Source organism: Heterocephalus glaber, unplaced genomic scaffold (assembly GCF_053883595.1).
Source record: "Heterocephalus glaber isolate CG9 unplaced genomic scaffold, H.glaber_assembly_v1.0 deba00001531, whole genome shotgun sequence".
Classification (NCBI taxonomy): Eukaryota; Metazoa; Chordata; class Mammalia; order Rodentia; family Bathyergidae; genus Heterocephalus; species Heterocephalus glaber.
Genome location: NW_028258329.1, coordinates 1,886,931 through 1,906,456, shown reverse-complemented (window position 1 = coordinate 1,906,456; position 19,526 = coordinate 1,886,931). Strand labels below are relative to the sequence as shown.

General features: G+C 35.9%; 1 protein-coding gene and 1 pseudogene across 9 annotated transcripts in view; one reads left to right on the top strand and one right to left on the bottom strand.

Annotated features, from left to right (window-relative positions):
* Positions 1-19,526, bottom strand: part of Ube3a (ubiquitin protein ligase E3A) — a 94,366-nt gene that overhangs the window by 68,775 nt on the left and 6,065 nt on the right. For 2 of the 9 annotated variants that reach the window (XM_004872177.3, XM_004872178.4), the window contains exons 2-4: positions 5,525-5,588; positions 3,119-3,236; positions 7-51 (exon numbers count right to left, since the gene is read on the bottom strand). In XM_004872177.3, the coding sequence (XP_004872234.1) occupies positions 7-51; positions 3,119-3,138 (65 nt within the window). In that variant the 5' untranslated portion in view covers positions 3,139-3,236; positions 5,525-5,588. Of the gene's footprint in view, positions 1-6; positions 52-2,723; positions 2,789-3,118; positions 3,237-5,524; positions 5,589-12,393; positions 12,508-19,526 lie in introns of those variants that run through there. The other 7 variants (XM_021250170.2, XM_021250168.2, XM_013068293.3 and 4 more) reach the window with 5 other exon arrangements.
* LOC110347160 (small ribosomal subunit protein uS5 pseudogene) lies at positions 17,018-18,991 on the top strand (annotated as a pseudogene).

The following is a 19,526-nucleotide window of genomic DNA, read 5'->3' as shown; positions in this document are numbered from 1 at the left end:
ACTCACATTCGGCTAGCTTCAATGTCGTCAGACTGGGGTTCTCCTGGTGACCTGTAAATGTAATTGAGGAAAAGTTAGAACATATTCTATATTCCAAGAAGGGATAGACATGTAACTTAAGGAAGAAATATTTGAAAACAAGATCTACGGACTAATTAAAAGAATTTTTTAAATAATTAAAGATTTCAACATGAGAAAAACTGGTCAGCTGAGATTGCCATACAACATTTATTTTAAGGGCTGGACTAATAAACTCAATGCTTTTTCTTAAAAAAAAAGCAATTACAAACACTATCTTCATTGAAGAAAAACAATATAATCCCAAATTATTCACAAAGTCAAATATGTGTAATAAAAACATGACTGAAATTCTCTATAGCCAAATACTTATTATCCACATTAAACTCAGTGGTAGTCATGGTCTCAAATTTTAGATAAAGGGGTCAGCAAACTATAGCAGGGGCAGACAAACTGAAGCTTGGGCCAGACACCTGTTTCTGTCACTCATTTAGGCATTTCCTATGGCTGTTTTCACAAGAAAAGAGCAGGGCTGAGTACTTGTGGCCACAAAACCTAAAAAATGATGCGATCCTTTACGAAAAAGTTTTCCAACCTGTGCTCCACTTAACTGAAACTAAAATGTAAGCCTTGGTGAATTGTGAACACTTGTATCAGACGTGACATACTGACCATGATTACGTTGGTTCAACAAAAAAATTAGGTTTCCACAAAAAACACATTGGCGGTTTATACTAATTGTTCAATGTATATCACCTGGGATATTAATATTCTACTCTAGAAAACTGTGAATTAACTTTAGTTTTAAATAGTTGCCAACTATTTTCTTTATTTTCTGAATATACTATAGCTGTCTTACATAGAAATATTCAAAATTCTTAGGATTATGCTTTCATTTCCATTTTAGGGGGCATGAATCAGTTTTTCCTACCCCTATCATATTAAAAATAAATCTGTTATCTTCTTCATTCTTATAAGCAGCATCAGTTTGTGTAACAGATAATTTTGAAAGGACAATCAATATAATACCTATTTAAAACACTTTCAAGTTGCCAAAATGAGAAAAAAAAGTTTAGGTCAAAAGCTAAACTTTTAAAGGAAAGACTCTTAAAATGAAGAGTCACTTGTATGGTGGAAATCTGTTTTCTAATTTCTTAGCTTTAAAAAAACACTTCTTTATAAGACTTTCAAAAATACACTTACTAAAAAAATTAAAAAAAATTAAAAATACACTTACTGCAGTGCATTCAGATTCAAAGAAGGAAAAGATTAAAATTTTTAAAAGGCCCCCAGCACCTTAAATATTTAGATCTTTGTAGTATATTTATAGTTTCAATTTTGCACAAAATTACATAAGAACTAAAAGAGGCAAGCTTCAGGTGGCAGTGAAACTAATGCAAAGATTTTCTCTATCATCTCCCCCAGGGAGCAAGCCAATCACCTCTGGGACACAGCTGGTCTCCGCCAGCCTTGCGGGTAAGTTCCCAAGAATGCTTCCAAACTTGCATCTCCTAGACAGGAGGGCTAAAAACGCTGATAACGCCATGTATCAGCTGACTCATTTTTGAAAATGTGGCCCTCCACCATCAGATGTCATACTGTAAGGAAGCAGAGCTGGCTTGCAAAACAAAACATAAACCTGCCGGCACTAAGGAAAGAGGGGCAGATCAGAAGCTTTTAAACAGACAGGCAGCAAAAGTTTCAAAATTTACAGAGAAAGAGAGAAAAATGTGAGGGCACCACGACAGGGAAAAAAATATTACTGGAAAAAGGGAAGACACGAGGAAGTAGGAAAACAAATCCAAGTCTCAGAAGTGCAATATGGAAGCTCAGTAAAGCTCTGAGACCCTGAAATGGGACAGGATTCAACAGATCAAGTGGTATCTGTATCCGTTTTCCCAATTTCTGTTCCCTACACAAAAGAATACGTGAATATTAGTATCAAAATGTCACCAAATGTTTGTAAATATATATTACTACTTAACGCTTACACATATGAAAGTGAGATATTGAAAGCCACTTAAGTCAAACCAAATAATTTAAACTAATCCACTCTAGAAGGACAAAAGAATAAGGATTGCAAGATTTTTTACCCTAAATTTAATCTGTCCTACATCTTAAACATAGCAGATTTCTTTCTATCAAACTGTAAACTTTCTTAGTCAAGAGAAAAGTAATTATACACACAACTACTAGAAATATTTTTCTTATACTAATAGTGTATGTCTGAATAAATTTCTAGTCACTTTGCTCATTGTTTATCTATAATATTATAAATAAGATATTAAGTATATCCTAATGTTAAGATTCAAACTCTCAAAATTATGACACAGACATACATCTAATAATAGTTTCTAAGCTTTGTTTTGGCTCAGGAGCGAATTTATTCTCTATTGCCAGTATGTTAGAAATAAGAATCCAGTACATAACACTAATTTTACCAATTCGAACGTACAACCAAAGGGAAAAATCTTATTTTTAAAAATCTGCTCACTTAAGTTATCCTTAGGTTTGCCAGAATAATAAATCACAAAAAGGTATCTTAAAACAGAAATATAACAAAGTAACATTAGAAAATAAAAAATAAATCTTATTATTCTCATCTCAATTTTAGATCTTGATTTAAAATGGCAGAAAATATGATCCCAAAAGCCCACTAATTTGAATACTGCAACATGAGCTAGCAAATTCAAATGGTGGCTCACTTCCAATAACACTGGTGTAGCTTCTCCATCGTGTAAGCCACTCCTTTTAACTTCACTGTAACTCTCTAGGAGAGAAGAGTATACTAGTTTTATCAACGTTGCAAAAGTTTCCAGAGAAGTATTTAAATTTCCACCACACAAAAGGCACACTGTAAAATGCATAGTGGGAAATTGTCCATTACTTCTCTAAAATGCTCATAATCTCAGGAATGGGGGGGAAGGGGAGTAGAGACAAATATTTTAGGAGGAAATTAAGTGGAAAAATAGGTCACCTTTTAGGTCCTCTATTCTTAACAGTATTCCTGCCACTATACATTTTCTTCATTTTTTTACAGCACGTATTTCACTTTACAATGACAGCCTTTTAAAGGCTGTAAAATAATATTCAAAATTACCTTTTACTAGCTGTGGCCATTCGGTGGCATCAGGGTGAGTACAGCTGAGTCACTGATTAGAAACAGGCTGTCACACGGGTCTAGCTGCTAACTTGATCTGATCGTAGGCTTAATAACTCTAATAAATTAAACAAATCTTCAGTTAGAACATCTTAGTATATAAACCCAATTCATTGTTCAATAAATTATCTTCAAAGTTTCAATTAGGTAGCAATGAAAATTTTCTCAAATAATTATCATAAGAAAGCTTTCATGGACCATTTTTCCACACGTTATTTTCTTAAAATGATGTCTTCACTTGAGAAAATGTGATATAGGTAAAATATCCCTAACCTAAAAGTCCAAGACACTTTAAAATCTACAACTTTACAGTCATGTCAGCAACTCTAAAGTTTGGGATTTTGGGACATTTCAGATTTTGGATTTTTTGGATCAGCGGTGCTCAACCAGTGAGATCTATGCAAATATTCCAAAATCTGTAAAAATGACATATGAAACATGTCTGGCCCCAGGCATTTTGGATAAGGGGCTTAACCTGCAATAGTCCCTTGTATTTTTTATGACTTTTTTACAAAGCATTTTGGTCAATGGTATCTTGAGTCTTGAGATAACTAAGTCTCACATAATCAAGGCAGCTACGTTAAGAATTAAATAATAATAATGACAATAATAATGAGCCTCAGAGTGATTAATCAACTTGCCCAAGATTTAGAATTAGAACTAAAACCAAGATCTACTGACTTTCTACCTAGGGGAGGATTTTTTGTTTTGTTTTGATTTAGTTTTGCTATGGTTTTACAATTCAAATATACATAAATGACCAAGGATTTAGAGCGTGGACTGAGACCTTATCATTCTGGCAAGAGTTTAAATGGGACTAATTTAATCACAGGATTCTTAAACTGGTGGAAAAAGTCACCAGGTAGGCAAATTCTTAATGAAACAGTTTTACACACACACATACACACACACCCCCAAATTTAGTCCTACTTATTTCTGTATTTAAGTAGAGTCATCTAACATTAGCCAAAACCCTTGGGCATTGCACACAAAAAAACATGTGTTCTACTCTCAATCATGAACCCATTACATTCTATTTTATTAAAGAATATAGTAAAATATGAACACATGCTCCCTCAACCAAGTATTTTTTTTCTCCCACAGATGGTCTTAGCCAAACTTTCCTGAGAGTTGCGATCAGATGTAGCAGGCCTCCTTAATCATACTGTAACTCTAGCAAAGATACACATCTGAAATATCCTAAATCATTTCATATAATTAATTTTTCCACTGATGACCAGGCCAAAACTGAGGCACGAACTAAGGAAAGATGAGAAAATTAGGAGAAAGACCCTTCATAATTACTACCTTCAAACTACCAACAGACTAGCAGAGAAGGTGGTTTAATAGCATAGACCCAGAATCCAATATAAAGCAGCAAGGTATATATGAAAACCTCAAGAAAAGGGTTAAAACATCAATGCTTGAGCCCATACTTCTGTAGCTATAAAAATAGGGCTTCAAATCCAGATAGGGGCTATGGTTGGCCTGAGTTTAGGGAATCCCAACAAATAGGATTTACAATCCCTATAAGAAATAATTTCCCAAATTTCCCTTTCATAACTATATGTCTTTTAATAAGGACCTAGGCACGGCTGAGGCAATACAGAAAACAGGCAATGGCACTCCTGAAATGAACAGGGTGATGATGTAGTTAGTTCCCTCTTGGCTTCTCATGAGATTAATAGTGTATGTGGATTTATAAGATCCAAATGAGTCAAACTTTCCAACTTCTAAAAATAAAAATAAAAATGTTAAAAATAGCTTTAATTGGTTTATTGAACTATATATGTTTTGACAATTAATAAGTCAAGTACTCTCTTCCAGTTCCCTCTTTTACAGGGTCCAGTGCTCAAAAGAAGACAAACAGGCTCCAAAGCCGGTCTAGATTCATGTCCCTGTTTAATTACTTCTAGCTGGGAAATCTTGGGCAAGTTACTTAACCTCTCTGAACCCCATTTTCTTATAGATGGAATTAAGTTAACAGTAGTACGGGTTGTAATGAAGATGAACTAGTTAAGATCTAAAATGGTCACAAAAGTGCCTGGCATTTTACGCGCTCACAAATGGAAGCAAGTATTAATACCCATGGCCTAAGAGCAAAATGTAACCCCCCAATCTTTTTAAATACGTTATTTTGTATCTGTCTACCTCATAGCTGTGAATTCTTTCAGCACATCACTTGAGTCCCTCCTACAGTATACCTGGTAGCATAGTTATTTCCCAACTGGTACAATGTTTTAAAAATGACAGATGCCCTAATTTGCTGCACGCAACTGTCATTCTTACTGTGACATTAAGATAATTCATGCAATATGAATTTCAAAAAATGAAACAGAAACATACCATATTTCGCCAAACTTCTGAGGAGCTGGTGAATTCTAAAATCAGCCTCTTACAGATTTTTAACCTAAAATATAAAACACCTCACTCAATTCTTTTTATATAAACAACTGGATAAACTTCCAAAAAATTACTAGAATTCATTATAAAACCAAAGCAAATTCATCTTCCATGGTATTTACGAACACCCAAAAATGTATCAAAAGACAATTACCCTGCTGTTGCTGCCAGAATGTGTGGCAGGGTGACTAGGCAGGCCCTGTGGCCTGCATGCTTTTAGCTGACAAAACCATGTTTCCCATTTTCATCCACGAAGCTTAGTGCTTTCCATTTCATTATCCTCCATAAAAACAGGCTAAAAATATATGAAAACTGGTTGACTACATGCTTCTAGTCCTTTCTGATACTTAAGAGTAATTTTACTTTTCATTAAATTTTATATGCTGAGCACTTGCTATGTAAAAATATGGATTATCTATGTACTACCAGGTCCTAGAGTATTAACTAACTATGACCAGTTCCTTTGACCTCTGAGTCTCAAGTGTCAGGCTGCTGTACTAAAGAAAATGAACTTAAAAGCATATATAATGCTTTCCTAGCACATAACAGTGCCTCAACACACTGAGACAATGATCATACTTAAATAAACGACTGAACAAGTAATTCTTACCTCTCCAAAAAAACTACACAACTTATTCAGAAGCTTAACACAAGAACCAAAATAATCTCTGTAAATTCTTAAATCATTTGTAAACAACTGGCATCCCTCAGTGGAACAGGAATTAATGTCTTTTAATTAGTTCCTTTAAATCCACCCAGTATCCTACAAGCCAATGGAAGAAAATGAATACACTGCATTAAGTATTTTTAAGAGAATTAACCAAATTTTATGACTTCTAAGAACTGAGTATAAAACCTTGGTCTACAGTAGAATCACCCAAGGAATATATCAAAATGCAACTTCCTGGGTTCCACTCAAGGTTCTGCCTCAGTGCCTGAGGTGGGGTGTATGGATCTGTATTTCTAACAGATATCTATGGGACGCACAGATCCCACTCCCACTGTACCCTTACACTTTGACCCTAACTGCACACCTTCACGCCCGTATCTCTGGGATTATCAGCCCATAACTGCCAGTTACCAAAGGCTCACAACCACCTGAATGTCTCATTAGCACCCAAGGACAGTCTTTGTAAAACTGAACTCAACCATTTCACAGAAAATTCAGTCTACCGTGAATATTCCTGATCTCACAGTCTTTCTAGGTACAGAAAAGAAAATTTTGGTGCCATTCTGTATTTTCTACCTCTCATTTTTATTTAGCCTAACCACTAATTCTGGGCCATCAAATAACTCAAAATAGGTCAATTAGATTCAGTGGCCACTAAGTGGATAAAATGCATTACCAAAAAAACAAAACGAAACAAAACCTTCACATAATCTCTTGTCCTCTTGCATTGTGAAGGAAATGGGCACAAATAATAAAAACCACAACAAATGATGTAATTAAAATGTACAGTTAAGGAATGGGAAAGAGAAATACCGGGAGCGGTGCACATCATAATAGAGTGCTTAGTCTGAGAGGAAAAATGTCCTTCACAAAGGATGACCAAGATTGATCAGACACACCAAATCCTGTGAGGGCATGGGAGCACTGTCAGTCTAGTCACCCAAAGCAGAAGAGTTTGAGTCCTATTCCGTCTCTCCTTCCAGTATAGCAAACTGCACAACAATCTACGTAAGGAATTCCCCCAGACTCCAATACTATCTCCAGTTCTTCTGATACTTTTTACTTGCTTTTGAATTAACCAAAATCTCCTAATCACGTCAAAAGCGACTACACAATTTGGCCAAAACCTGCCAGTCCAGCCTTTTTCCAGACTGCATTCTAACAGCATATGCATATCATTCACTTTCATACTTCCAGTGCTTTAACATGTCCACAGAATAAACACATTACAAAAGAGGAAACTCCTAAATGACTCATTTTAGGTCCTTTAACTAGCAAGTGCAAAGTTAAGTTTCAAACCTAATTTGATGCTAAAGGTCATGCTCATTCACTTGCACCCCACTTTTTAAATGTATATTCGAACTCTATACCTTTAAAAATCCCTCTTACTTTCCTTTTATCATCCATGCTTACCAACAATGCCATACTTGAGAGCCACATTATTTTATCTCATTTCCATTTTACCTTTTCCTCCAAAACTGCTGCTGGAATTATCCCCCTAAAAATTAGAATCTGGCCATTTCACTCCAGTATTCAAACACTTCTGTGCTCCCCAGTGCCAACAGGACAGACACTAGGCCCCTTCAACATTACTTAGATCCTCCGCAGCACCTCCTCAGCCAGGCCAGCACCGGGTCTACACAATGACATCACCTCCAGGTGCCAGAGCCAGTCCTGTCACTAAAGAACCAAAGAACCATCTCAGCAAGACGCCCTTCTAGAGGATTCTCCTATCACAACCACTGCCTCCTCTGTGTATTAATGCTTGTTCTCAACACCATAAAGCAGTTTATTCATTTCTGCCTTATAGCTGTAATTTTATACTTTACATTACAGCTATAGTCAACGCTAAACTGGATGACAAGGATTATTTTATCCATATTTTTATTTTTATAGTAACAGTGACTGTACTGGAGGGGAAAAAAAAGGAGTCAGGATCTATTGCTTGACAAAATATCTTGAGCTAGTTCCAAATGCAATTCATGTATGAACAAAGGAGGATACCATTTCTTCCCACATTAACAAAAGTTTATTTCATAGACTAAATATGTAAGAATAATAACTAAAGTTTTGTTTCTAATAGAAGAATGTCACTTTTTTTCCAAGGAACTTGCTACCAGCTATTCAAGCACAGTATATACTAAACTAAATATACGCACATCCTATGACTTGAAAATTCACCAAGTACAAGAAACAGATGTAAGTACATATATTCTCAAAAAGACATTCACTGGAATGCTCAGCAGCAATATTCTTAATAGCCACAAACCAAAAATCACTAAAATGTCCAACAGCAGAACAAACTGTGGTATATTCCCAAAACAAATACTACAGAGCAACTATCTTAAGTAATCAATTATGGCAGTCAACAATAAATCTCACAAACACATTAAAAGAAAAAACGCAGACATAACTGATTACAGATGCTCCTTTAAAGCTGAAAATCTTGCAAGTCAATCATTTAATAACCCATCCTACCAAACATCTGACTTACATGCAGTATAGTCGTTCCCCCATTCAAAGTCCAAGACCACCCCACCAGTGATGCCTGACGCTGTACCAGACTCTGCAGTTTTTTACTGCACATACATACATATGATAAAGTTTAACTTACAAATCAGACCCAGTAAGAGGTTTACAGCAATAAAATAAAGCATAACAATATACTACAATAAAAGATGTGACTGTCTCTGCAAATAGCTATTTGTACTCTACTTGCACCCTTCTTTCAGGACGATGTTAAGACGATACAGGAAGCACTTTACAGTTTCTTTCTGACATGTTCTAACTGCTAGCATCACTATTCTTGCTTTGGGACCATTAATTAAATGAGGTTATCTGCATAAAATCACACAAACTGCAACAGTCAATTTGATAACCAAGACCAAGAGAAAAATTAACAGACCCAGAATTGACAAGGTTGAGGGAATCAATAGACAAACATTCTCAAATACCTTTTACAAATATGCCCAAAAAGTCAAAGAAAGAAATTGAAAACATGAAAATGAGTCAAATCAACTTCTAGAAATGCAATAAAATACCCAAAATTGTTTATCACTGCAAGAGAAAGATAGTGAAATACAAAGCAAACTAAAACACAAGACAAAAAGACTGAAAAATAAACAGGATGCTAATGAGCTGTGAACAAGATCAAATGGTCTAACATACATTTAACAGGAGTCCCAAGAAAAGATGAAATAGTGTGGTTAAAAAAATACATAAACTAGAAATGACTGTTAACAATTTTCCAAATCTGATGAAAACATATGCACACATCTTTTAAAAATACACCCCAAAAAACCCCTACAACTCTCAGCTGGATAATCACAAAGAGAGTGACACAGAGAAACCTTAAGAATTCAGAGTGGAGTGTGGTGGCGCACACCTGTAACCCTAGCTACTCGGGAGGCTGAGGCAGGAGGATGGCAAGTTCTAGGCCACTGTGGGCAACTTAGTGAGAGCCTGTCTTAAAATAAAACATAAAAAGGGCTAAGGATGGGGGGAGAGGGAAAAAGAAGCACCAGCTTTAAGTACTGGGGAAGAAAGATTAAGTAGAACCAAACTTTTCATTAGAAACAAATGTATAAGAAAAATACATCACTCTGGAATTTCAAGTGAAAATTCCTTCAACAAATGAAGAAAAACCATTATACATCCACCTGAATGGTTAAATTAAAAAGACTAAAAGCCCCAAATATTGACAAGGATGTAGGGCAACTGGTACTTGCAGAAATTGGTGGTAATATAAATAAAAGGTCTAATTTGAGGAAAACATCTGGTAATTTGTAACTGTGAGACAGTATTTGCATTCCTAGGTATTTACCTACAAAAAAAAAAAATCACATGTGTCCATAAAAATACTTTTTTCACATAAATGCTAATTTCAGCTTTATGCAGAATAGTCAGAATCTGAAAATAGCCAAGATGTTCCTTAACAGAAGAATGAAGTTCCAGACCACTTAAGCCTGAAATAACATGGCTGAATCCCAAAAACATGCCGGGTAAAAGAGACCTTTTTCAATAAAAAGCACCGTGTGATCTATTTACATGAAGTTCTAGTGCAGTTTCAGCCCACCTTTACTTGCTCTCATTTTGTAAGTGAAGAGAAATTGTCTTAGGCCACATAAAAATGTATCATTAGTGCACATATATAACAAAACTTTCTTTTTGATTATTTAACATTTTTCCAAAAAGGGGGACACAGTTTGAACAAGCTAATCAATGACGAAAACAGAAAAATGGTTGACCTTGGGAGCAGTGTAGGGGAAAGGACTTAATAGTTAAGTTCTATACACTTGAGAGGACTTTATTGTACAGTGCGCATGCATTTGTCAAAACTCATGAAACGTACATATTGAAGACTATTTTCCAAAATTGGCCACTACAATAATTCATCCACAGGCTCTTCTTAACGATGTAACAATGGCATTCTTGCATTAGGTAGGGGAGTTTATGTCTCTCCTGTAACTTCAGTACCCTCTGGGACTCTTTCAATCAAGAGCGCAGAATACATGACTTTTTTTTTGGTACCGGGGATCAAACTCAGGACCTTGCGCTTGCAAGGCAGGTGGTGGAACCACTGAGCTAAATCCCCGGCCCACACAGTACATGACTTTTGATGCTGAATTATAAAAATGCTATTGACTTCTACCTTGCTATGTTGATGTGCTCACTCTTGAGACTGCCAACCATGCTGTGAGGAATGCAGCTGCATGGTAAGTAAGTCAGCAAGCTATATGTCAAAGCAGCATGTAAGCGTCCCAGACCAGAGCTCCAGCTGAAGTCTGACACATGCACCGATCTGGAAATGTGCGAGAGCAAGTCCTCAAGTGACTCTAGCCTCCAGTCATCAAGTAAAGCTGATATGCTTAGAGCTAAGACAGGATCTCCTTGCCAATCCCTGTTCAAATTAAGAGATTCATGAGCTGAGGATTTATCTCAGTGGCACCGCACCTGCCCTGCAAGCACACGGTCCTGAGTCCGATCTCCGGTACCCCCCCCCAAAAAAAGAGAGATTCATAAGCAAAATAAGTGACTGCTGATATTTAAGTTATGACAGTTAAGGTGGTATGTTACAGAGTGGTAAACAAATGGAATAATTCACTAAATTCTAGTTATTAAATTCAGTACTATATGACTGTTTTAGTTACTATGAGGGTATGATAAAAATAAGAGTGAATATATAATTTTTTTAAAAAAATTATTACAGTAAAAGAAGCATTGTCATTCATCTCCCTCAAAATCCTCCCCCTTGCCTCAAACACCTACCTGCCAGTTTCTGAACCGGCTCTGGAGTCCTCTTTCATGAGTGTCTTTAGTTGCGCTGCCGTGGCTGCCTCAATGTCCTGAATTCATTCAAAATGTTTGCCTCATGGTCATTTTGACTCTGGGGAAGAGCCAGAAGTCACACAGTACCAGATCCGGAGAGTAAGGTGGTGAGGACACACTGAAATGTTTTCACAAGCCTGTCTTTCTGTTCAATGGCACTTAGCATTCACAGTTGTTCTTGATCGTACTGCATAAAGACACTCACCAAAAAGGACTTCCAGAACTGCTTCAGTAAGTGGCAAGAACAATGGATAGGTGTATGTGAAGAAAGGAGTATTCTGAGGGGTAGTGATGGCAATGTTTCTTTTATTGTACTAAAGTGGATAGATAAGACAAAGCAGATACAGCAAAATATTAATTTTGAGGTTTCGAAAATTCATCAGTTTTGAAGTCTTTGTAAGTTTGAAAATTTTGTAATAAAACATTGAATAGTAAATGAAATAAAGGTATTTCCATGCAAATGGAGGCTGAAATATTTTCGGCCAGTAAAGAGCCTCAATGTACCAATGTTAAAGTTCTTCATATAAAGAAACCTGCATCTATGAAAGTTATGTACATTAAATCTACATAAAAGAAATGAAAATAGTAAATGTTAAGAGTAAATGCAAAAAATGCTACTCTTTTTAAATTTCTAAGAACTAGTCAAAAAAAAATCTACTGTGGAATTTATAACATACAGAAGTAAATATAAGGCCACAACAGCAAAAAGGACAAGGGGAACGAACATAAAAAGATGTACACTACTCTAACGTTCTTACATTATACACCGAAAGGTATAGTATTTCTGAAGGTAGACTAAGTTAAAGGTGCATACTTTAAATCCTAGAGTGGTGATGGTGAACCTTCCAGAGCTTTCAATGATATAAACAGCCCGCTGCGGCATGCGTGCCATTGGCTCGCCACCACTGTCCCAGAGTGACCACTGGGGCTGAGAGGAAATAAGAGGTACAAGTTAATAGTGGAAACAATAAAATCATAAAGAATTGTTCAATTAATCCCAAAAAAGGCTTTAGGAAAGGAAATATTAAAAAAAGAAAAATAGGACAAATGGATAATAAATAGTGAAAGAAAGCAGGAAAATTTTAAAAAGACAAACAGAAACATCAAACACAACAATATTACCAATTATAATAAATGTAAATGGACTGAATCCTCATAAAGCAGAGATGGTAAAAACCAACAATCAAACAACAATAAGCAAGCTGGAGATTTAGCTCAGTGACACCACACCCTGAGTTCGGTACTGAAGAGAGAAGAAATAAAAACAATATGCAAGTATACGCTAACTAAAAGAAATATTAAATTTAATCATAGGTCACTTGAAAGTAATAGGATACCAAAAGATATAATAAGCAAAAATTAATCATAAGATACAAGTGGCTACATTAATAAGGGACAAATGAGACTTCAGGATAAGAAACATTATTAGATAAACACAGGAATGTCATAATGATAAAGATCAATTTATCAGAGATATTTAACAGTTCTAAATATCAATACACTTAATAACACAGCTTTAAAATATATGAAGTAGAAATGGACAGGAAATTCAAAATTATAGTTGGAGATTTCAACACTATCTTAGTAATTAATAATTATCAGTAGCCAGAAAATCAGTTAAGATGCCAAAGAAACACATGTATCTATGTGACAAAGGACTTACACTCTGAATGAAACAATGTGTAAAACACTTAACATTCACAAAAGGAAACTTCTCAACAACATAGGTCACTAGAAAAATATAAATTAAGACTTCACACCCAATTGAATGGCAATTTTTTTGATGTTCCACATACCCATTAGAACAGCAATTTGGGGGGATAAAACTAAGTTTTGTGAGGATGTAAAGAAACTGGAACTCTTATGCACTGCTGGTGGGAATGTAAAATGGTACAACCACTGTGGAAAACAGTGTGGCAGTTTCTCAAAAACATTAGAGAATTACCATGTGACCTATCAACTCTACTCCTAGGTACACAGCCAAGGACCTGAAAGCAGGGACTCAAAACATGTTTGTACACCAATGTTCATAACAGCATTATTTACACAGCCACAAAGTGCAAACAACCTAAATTCCTCTAGTAAATGAGTGGCTAAAATGCAATACACCCACACACAACAAATATTATTCAACCTTAAAGAGTTAAATTCTGGCACATTACTACATGGATGAACTATGAGGTCATTAGGCTAACTGAAATAAACTGAACACAGAAGAACAAATACATGACTCCAGTTCGGTAAGGTACCTGGAAGAATTAAATTCAGAGACAGAAAGTACAACAGTGACTACCCGCACTGGGGAGAGGAAGTACTAGGAAAACAAACAAAACAAACAAAAAAGCCAAGGGCTATCACCCCCCAGAATGTCTACAACTGAAGAAGAGTATCAAATGTTCACAAGGATTTGAAGGAACTGGAACTCTCAAACACAATGGTTAGAATGTAAAGTGGAATAATCACTTGGAAAATACTTTAGCAGTTCCTTAACACATAAGCATAAACTCACCTGTGACCCAGTAATTCTAAATTAAGGTGTTTGTTCTAGAAAAACTGAAAACATATGTTCATAAAAAGACATGTGAACAAAGAATTCCTTTTACACAACAGCCCAAAACTGGGAACAATCTAAATGTTCACATCAAAATAAGTAAATAATAAAACAAATTGTGGTATAGACATACTATACCAAAAAATAAGAAAAACAACAAAAGTAGTGATGAACACAAAATATATAGATGAATCATAAAAGCTAAATGAAAGAAAAACAAACAAACAAAAAAGGAGTATGAACTGTATGATTCCATTATATGCAATTCTAGAACAATAAGCACATAGATGTTGGCCTGGAGGCAAAAAAGGGAATTACTTCAAAGAGACATCAAGGACCATTTGGAGGTACTTCAAATATTCTGTATCACAATTCTGGTGGTGGTTATAGTGTACATATTTGTCAAAATACTTTAAAATGGAGGTATTTTATTGAATATATTTCAATACTTTATTTTTTCAGTTTATAAAAACTTAATACAGAAAGAGGTAGCCTTTTTAATGAATGGGAAAAGATCCATTATGTGGTCAAGACAATTGGCTACCCAAGTGGAAGAAAATAAAAGGCATATAATATATATCATCCTTATATTATTTACAAAATTATGCCAAATGCTATCTCTAACTAAATCATATATATTCAAATGTTTAACTTACTCATATCTAAATCTACAAATCTAAACCTATAAAGTACAATCATAAAAGTGATAAACGATATTGTATTTATATAAGCATGGTGAAACAAAGGACCATGAATGATGGACAGATTTACAGAAAAAGGACCAAAAAAAGCAACTTCGGAAGGCTTCCTATAAATACTATAAATATTTTGGGGGCTCTACCTTATAGAAACAACAAGTGTTATTATTTGTAAAAGCCAACATTGAAAGCAACCTAATTCCCACAATAGAAAACAAGTTTCATAATATATTAGGAACTCTTACTTTCTAGTCCAGTTGCTAGAAAAAGCCAGGTACAGTGGTGCATACCCAGAATCCCAACTACTGTACTTAGGGGGCTGAACCAGTAGAATCCCAACCAAGTTCAAGGCCACCCTGGAGAAATTAGCGAAAGCCTGTCTCAAAATAAAATTTAAAAAGGGCTGGAGATAAGAGCTCAGTGGTAGAGTGCTTAACTAGCATTAGGCCAGGCTCTAGGTCTAATCCCAAGTACCATCAAAGGAAAAAAGCATGTTACTGGCATAAGAATAGATACACAGATCAGCAGGATATAACTCAGAAACTCAGACAGAGTTCAGGGATAAATCCTTACATTTATGGTCAATTCCATTCAATGGGGAAAACAGTCTTTTTAACAAATGGTGCTGGGATGACTAAAAGAATAAGGCTGAACCCTACCTCATATATATGTAAAAATTAAAACAGATAATGGATTAAAATGTTGGGGCTTCTTTAGGACCTTGGCTTAGGCAATAGTTTCTTAGATAACGACACCAAAATGTACCAATAAACTTAATGAAAAAAATTATTATAGAAGAGTAAAGGTCAAAGAAAACTCAAGACAATTCTAAAAATGAATAAAAGGGGAAGTTTGGGCCTCTAAATTTCAAAATTTACATGGAGTTATTATAAATAATGTAGCAGATAAATGGATAAAGGAAATGTGGTATACACAATGGAGTACTACCCTGCCATAAAGAAAGGTAAACTTGAGGCATTCATAGGCAAACGGATGTAACCTGATAATATAACATTAAGTGAAATAAGCTTAAATATCACATAGTTTCTCTTATATGAAAAATGATAAGACTGGGACACCAAAATAGAAGACAGATAAACAGGAGGTAGCAAGAAGTCTAAATAATTCCCCAAATTATCTATCCCATTAAAAATATTTTAATATATGTTAATTTATTTCATTTATACTATTAGTTTCTTAGTTATTGAAGAGAAAGTTTTGCGCTTTTATCTGTTTCTTCTTTGTAAGAGAATCTTTTTTTGGCTATGACTTGTACTGTGAGTAACATTTTGACCATGCTTTTAAGATGATACACAATGTATTAATTATTGTTATTCTCTATTTTGTTATGCAATTTTGTTTTTTCATAGGATTTTTACTAATATTTACTTGTATTATATTCACATTTTAAATACAAAACTAATAAAATTCTTATCTCTCCAACAAACAGAATAAAGCAAATGGAAATAAAAATGAGATACCATTTCACTTCTATCATATTAGTAAATATTTTAAAATTTCACAATCCCAAGTATGAGTGACGGATGCTGAACACAGAAATGGCCCCGCTGGAAATCCATTTACAAAGAATCTGGCAGTACTGTATTTAATAAAGATTTTCAAATCCCATTCCTTAGCAACTTCCCTTCCATGGATCTTTCCAAGAAAAATACCTAGAAATAGACATGTGTGTAAAAATAAACACTGCAGCACTACTTACAACAGCAAAACAGGAATCTCAAAATATTCGATACTGGAGTATATACATTTTATAGAGCATACAATGGAGTATCAGCATCAGTAAAACCAAATATACTAGAGCTGTATGTATCAACTTAAAATACTGAGTTTAAAAAAGCAATCTGAAGAAAGATAGGTAAAAAAATTTGTAAAAATTTTAATAGGACATATGCTTTATGAATAATGTACACCTAAGTATAAGAATGTGAAAGGTACCGCAGAAACTCCAGACAGTTGTTACTCTGGGTAGAGAAGGTCTAGCCTTTGAGGGGTGGGGCTGCTGCAAGTGAATATGAAAAATTACTTTTTTCCCAACCAGCATAGTTTATATTTCTGGTTTGCTATATTGTTTTCTACATGTTTTAAATATTTTATAATTAAAATATATTTCTATGCTTTTAAAATACATTTATTAGTATGCAACATCCAAGCTGCCTTGGAGATAAAACTTCCCCAGCCTTCTGACTTTACACAAGAACTCAGACTTCTTCCTGAAGGAAACACCAAATGGCCGAAGTGGGTGCAGCAGAAGGGCCTGGAGGCCGGGAGAAGTGGCGGTAGTAAGGCTGAGGACAAGGACTGGACTCCAACAGCAAGCTGGGTGCTACTCAAGGACATGAAGATCAAATCCCTGGAGGACATTTATCTCTTCTCCCTGCTCATCAAGTCTGTGATGACTGACTTTTCCTGGGCACATCCCTCAAGGATGAAGTTCTGAAGCTCAAGCCCATGCAGAAGCAAACTTGTGCTGGCCAGCGGAGCAGCTTCGAGGCAAGTGTCGTCACTGGGGACTGCAATGGTCACACTGTCTGGGTGTGAAGTGCTCCAAGGAGGTAGCCACTGCCATCCCAGGGGCCGACATCCTAGCACAGCACTCTACTGTCCCCGTGCCAAGAGGCTACTACTGGAACAAGATCTGCAAGCCCCACACTGTCCCTTGCAAGGTGACAGGCACTGTGGGCTTTGTGTTCTTGTGTCCGATCCCTCCCCCAGAGGCATAGGCATTGTCTCAAGCCCCTGTGACCAAGAAGTTGCTGCTGCTAGCCAGAACTGAGGACTACTACGCCTCTGCCAAGGCGCTGCACTGCCAGTTTGGGCAACTACGCCAAGGCCACCTCTGATGCTATCTCCAAGACCTACAGCTACCTGAGACCTCTGGAAAGAGACTGCTCACCAAGTCTCCCTGCCAGGAAGCCACCTACCATCTTGTGAAAACCCACACCAGTCTCAGTCCAAAGGACTCAAGATCCAGCAGCAGCTACAACATAGGGTTTTTACACAAGAAAAATAAAGTGAACAAAATCTGGGGGGAAAAAAGAAGATACCCTAATAAGAATGGTATAAACACCATAAATATTATTGTAGTATAGCGATTTTAGACACATACCAGTGTCTAAGATAAAACCTAACATGAACGTATTTTGACCACTAAAGAGGTTAGCCCCAATTTCTAAAAACCTGGCATCAACTACCAACATGGAAACACACAACACCTTCACCCCTCCTCCTAGGAATGCCCTGTCAAATTCGGCACATGCGATAAATTAAGGCTATAGTAGGTCTGACACACTGTCCAGGCTGACAGCTTGTCTTGTCTAGTTCTACTTAAAATTACTTTAAGTTCTAAAGCCAAGAGGATTATTACTGATCATACATACATAGCTCACGAGCCTACTATCTGTAAGGAGGCCAGTACAAATGCCTAAATCTACACATGGAAAAAACACAAACACAAATTGTTACTATTCTCATAGAATCTTCAATGCAGGTGTAAAGCAGTTATTTACTTTCAGTTGAGATAAGTGACCCCTACATATTCTCCACTTGAGATCCATGTACTGTTAAATTCACCCCTCCCTATCTTTCATCTGGCCCAAAAGATGGAGTAAGGGGAATTTTCAGGGCAGGGATGAAGATACAATCCCACACGGAGTTAAATAAGACTACAAGGTCTTTTTCAATTTTAAGATGATGTGAAACTGCAATTATGCAACATGACGTGAAATTCAAAAGTGTAAAGTGTAAACATTCATGAAAGACTAAAATGGGCTCAATTCTTCCAATATATTTCAATAATATAGTCCATTTTAGGATGTATTTCCAATCTATCAAGTAGAGTATATTCCTACCTTCATTACCAAACTTTAGATGTTTAGTTTCCTATTTTCCCCTCTCAATTCTTTAAACCTGTTTAAGGGTACAGACATAGCAAAGTGTGCAAGACACTGCATGAGAATGAACAGGCTTAGATAACCTCATTTCTTAGAAATTCTGAATTTGGATCATCTTAAACAGCATATTTTCCACCAACAACACAGAACAGAGTCAATTCACTTAAAAAGGTAGGAAAGAAAAATGTTACCCAATTAATCATATGAAGTAGGATTTATAAATTAATATGTATGCCAGGTACAACAGGCACTCAAGACATAATTTTTAACTCTCAAATCCAAAACTAAAATATTTAATATTAAATATCTTTATTTACAGTACACTGTGTGATTAGCAAAACTGGTGAATACACACACACAGCGGCACAATAATAAAATTCTGAATAAAAAAGTACTAACATTATTTAAAAGCTGGAAATAACCCATATTTCCCCCATGGCTCATTAGATTTATATAGAAAACAGTGCTGGGCACTTCAACATTTCCCTTCCAAAAAACAGCATTATGCTTAACATTTGATAGCAGGCAAGTATTTGCTGGAAAAAAGAAAAAAAAAAATTCCAGTAGTGGTAGCTGCAGTGCTTAAAGTATCAACAGAGAAGAAAATAGTGAATTTCAGAAAGGAGGCTACAGAGTGCAAGAAAGTAACAAAACATGAGGTTTGTCCATTCCCCAGCAGGCCTTGAAAGGGACAACCCATCCTTCAGACAGGAGGCAAAAGCCACCACAGGAAAAGAACCTGCGTGGAGAGGTCCCATGCAGGGGCATTTTCACTCAGCCCACAGCT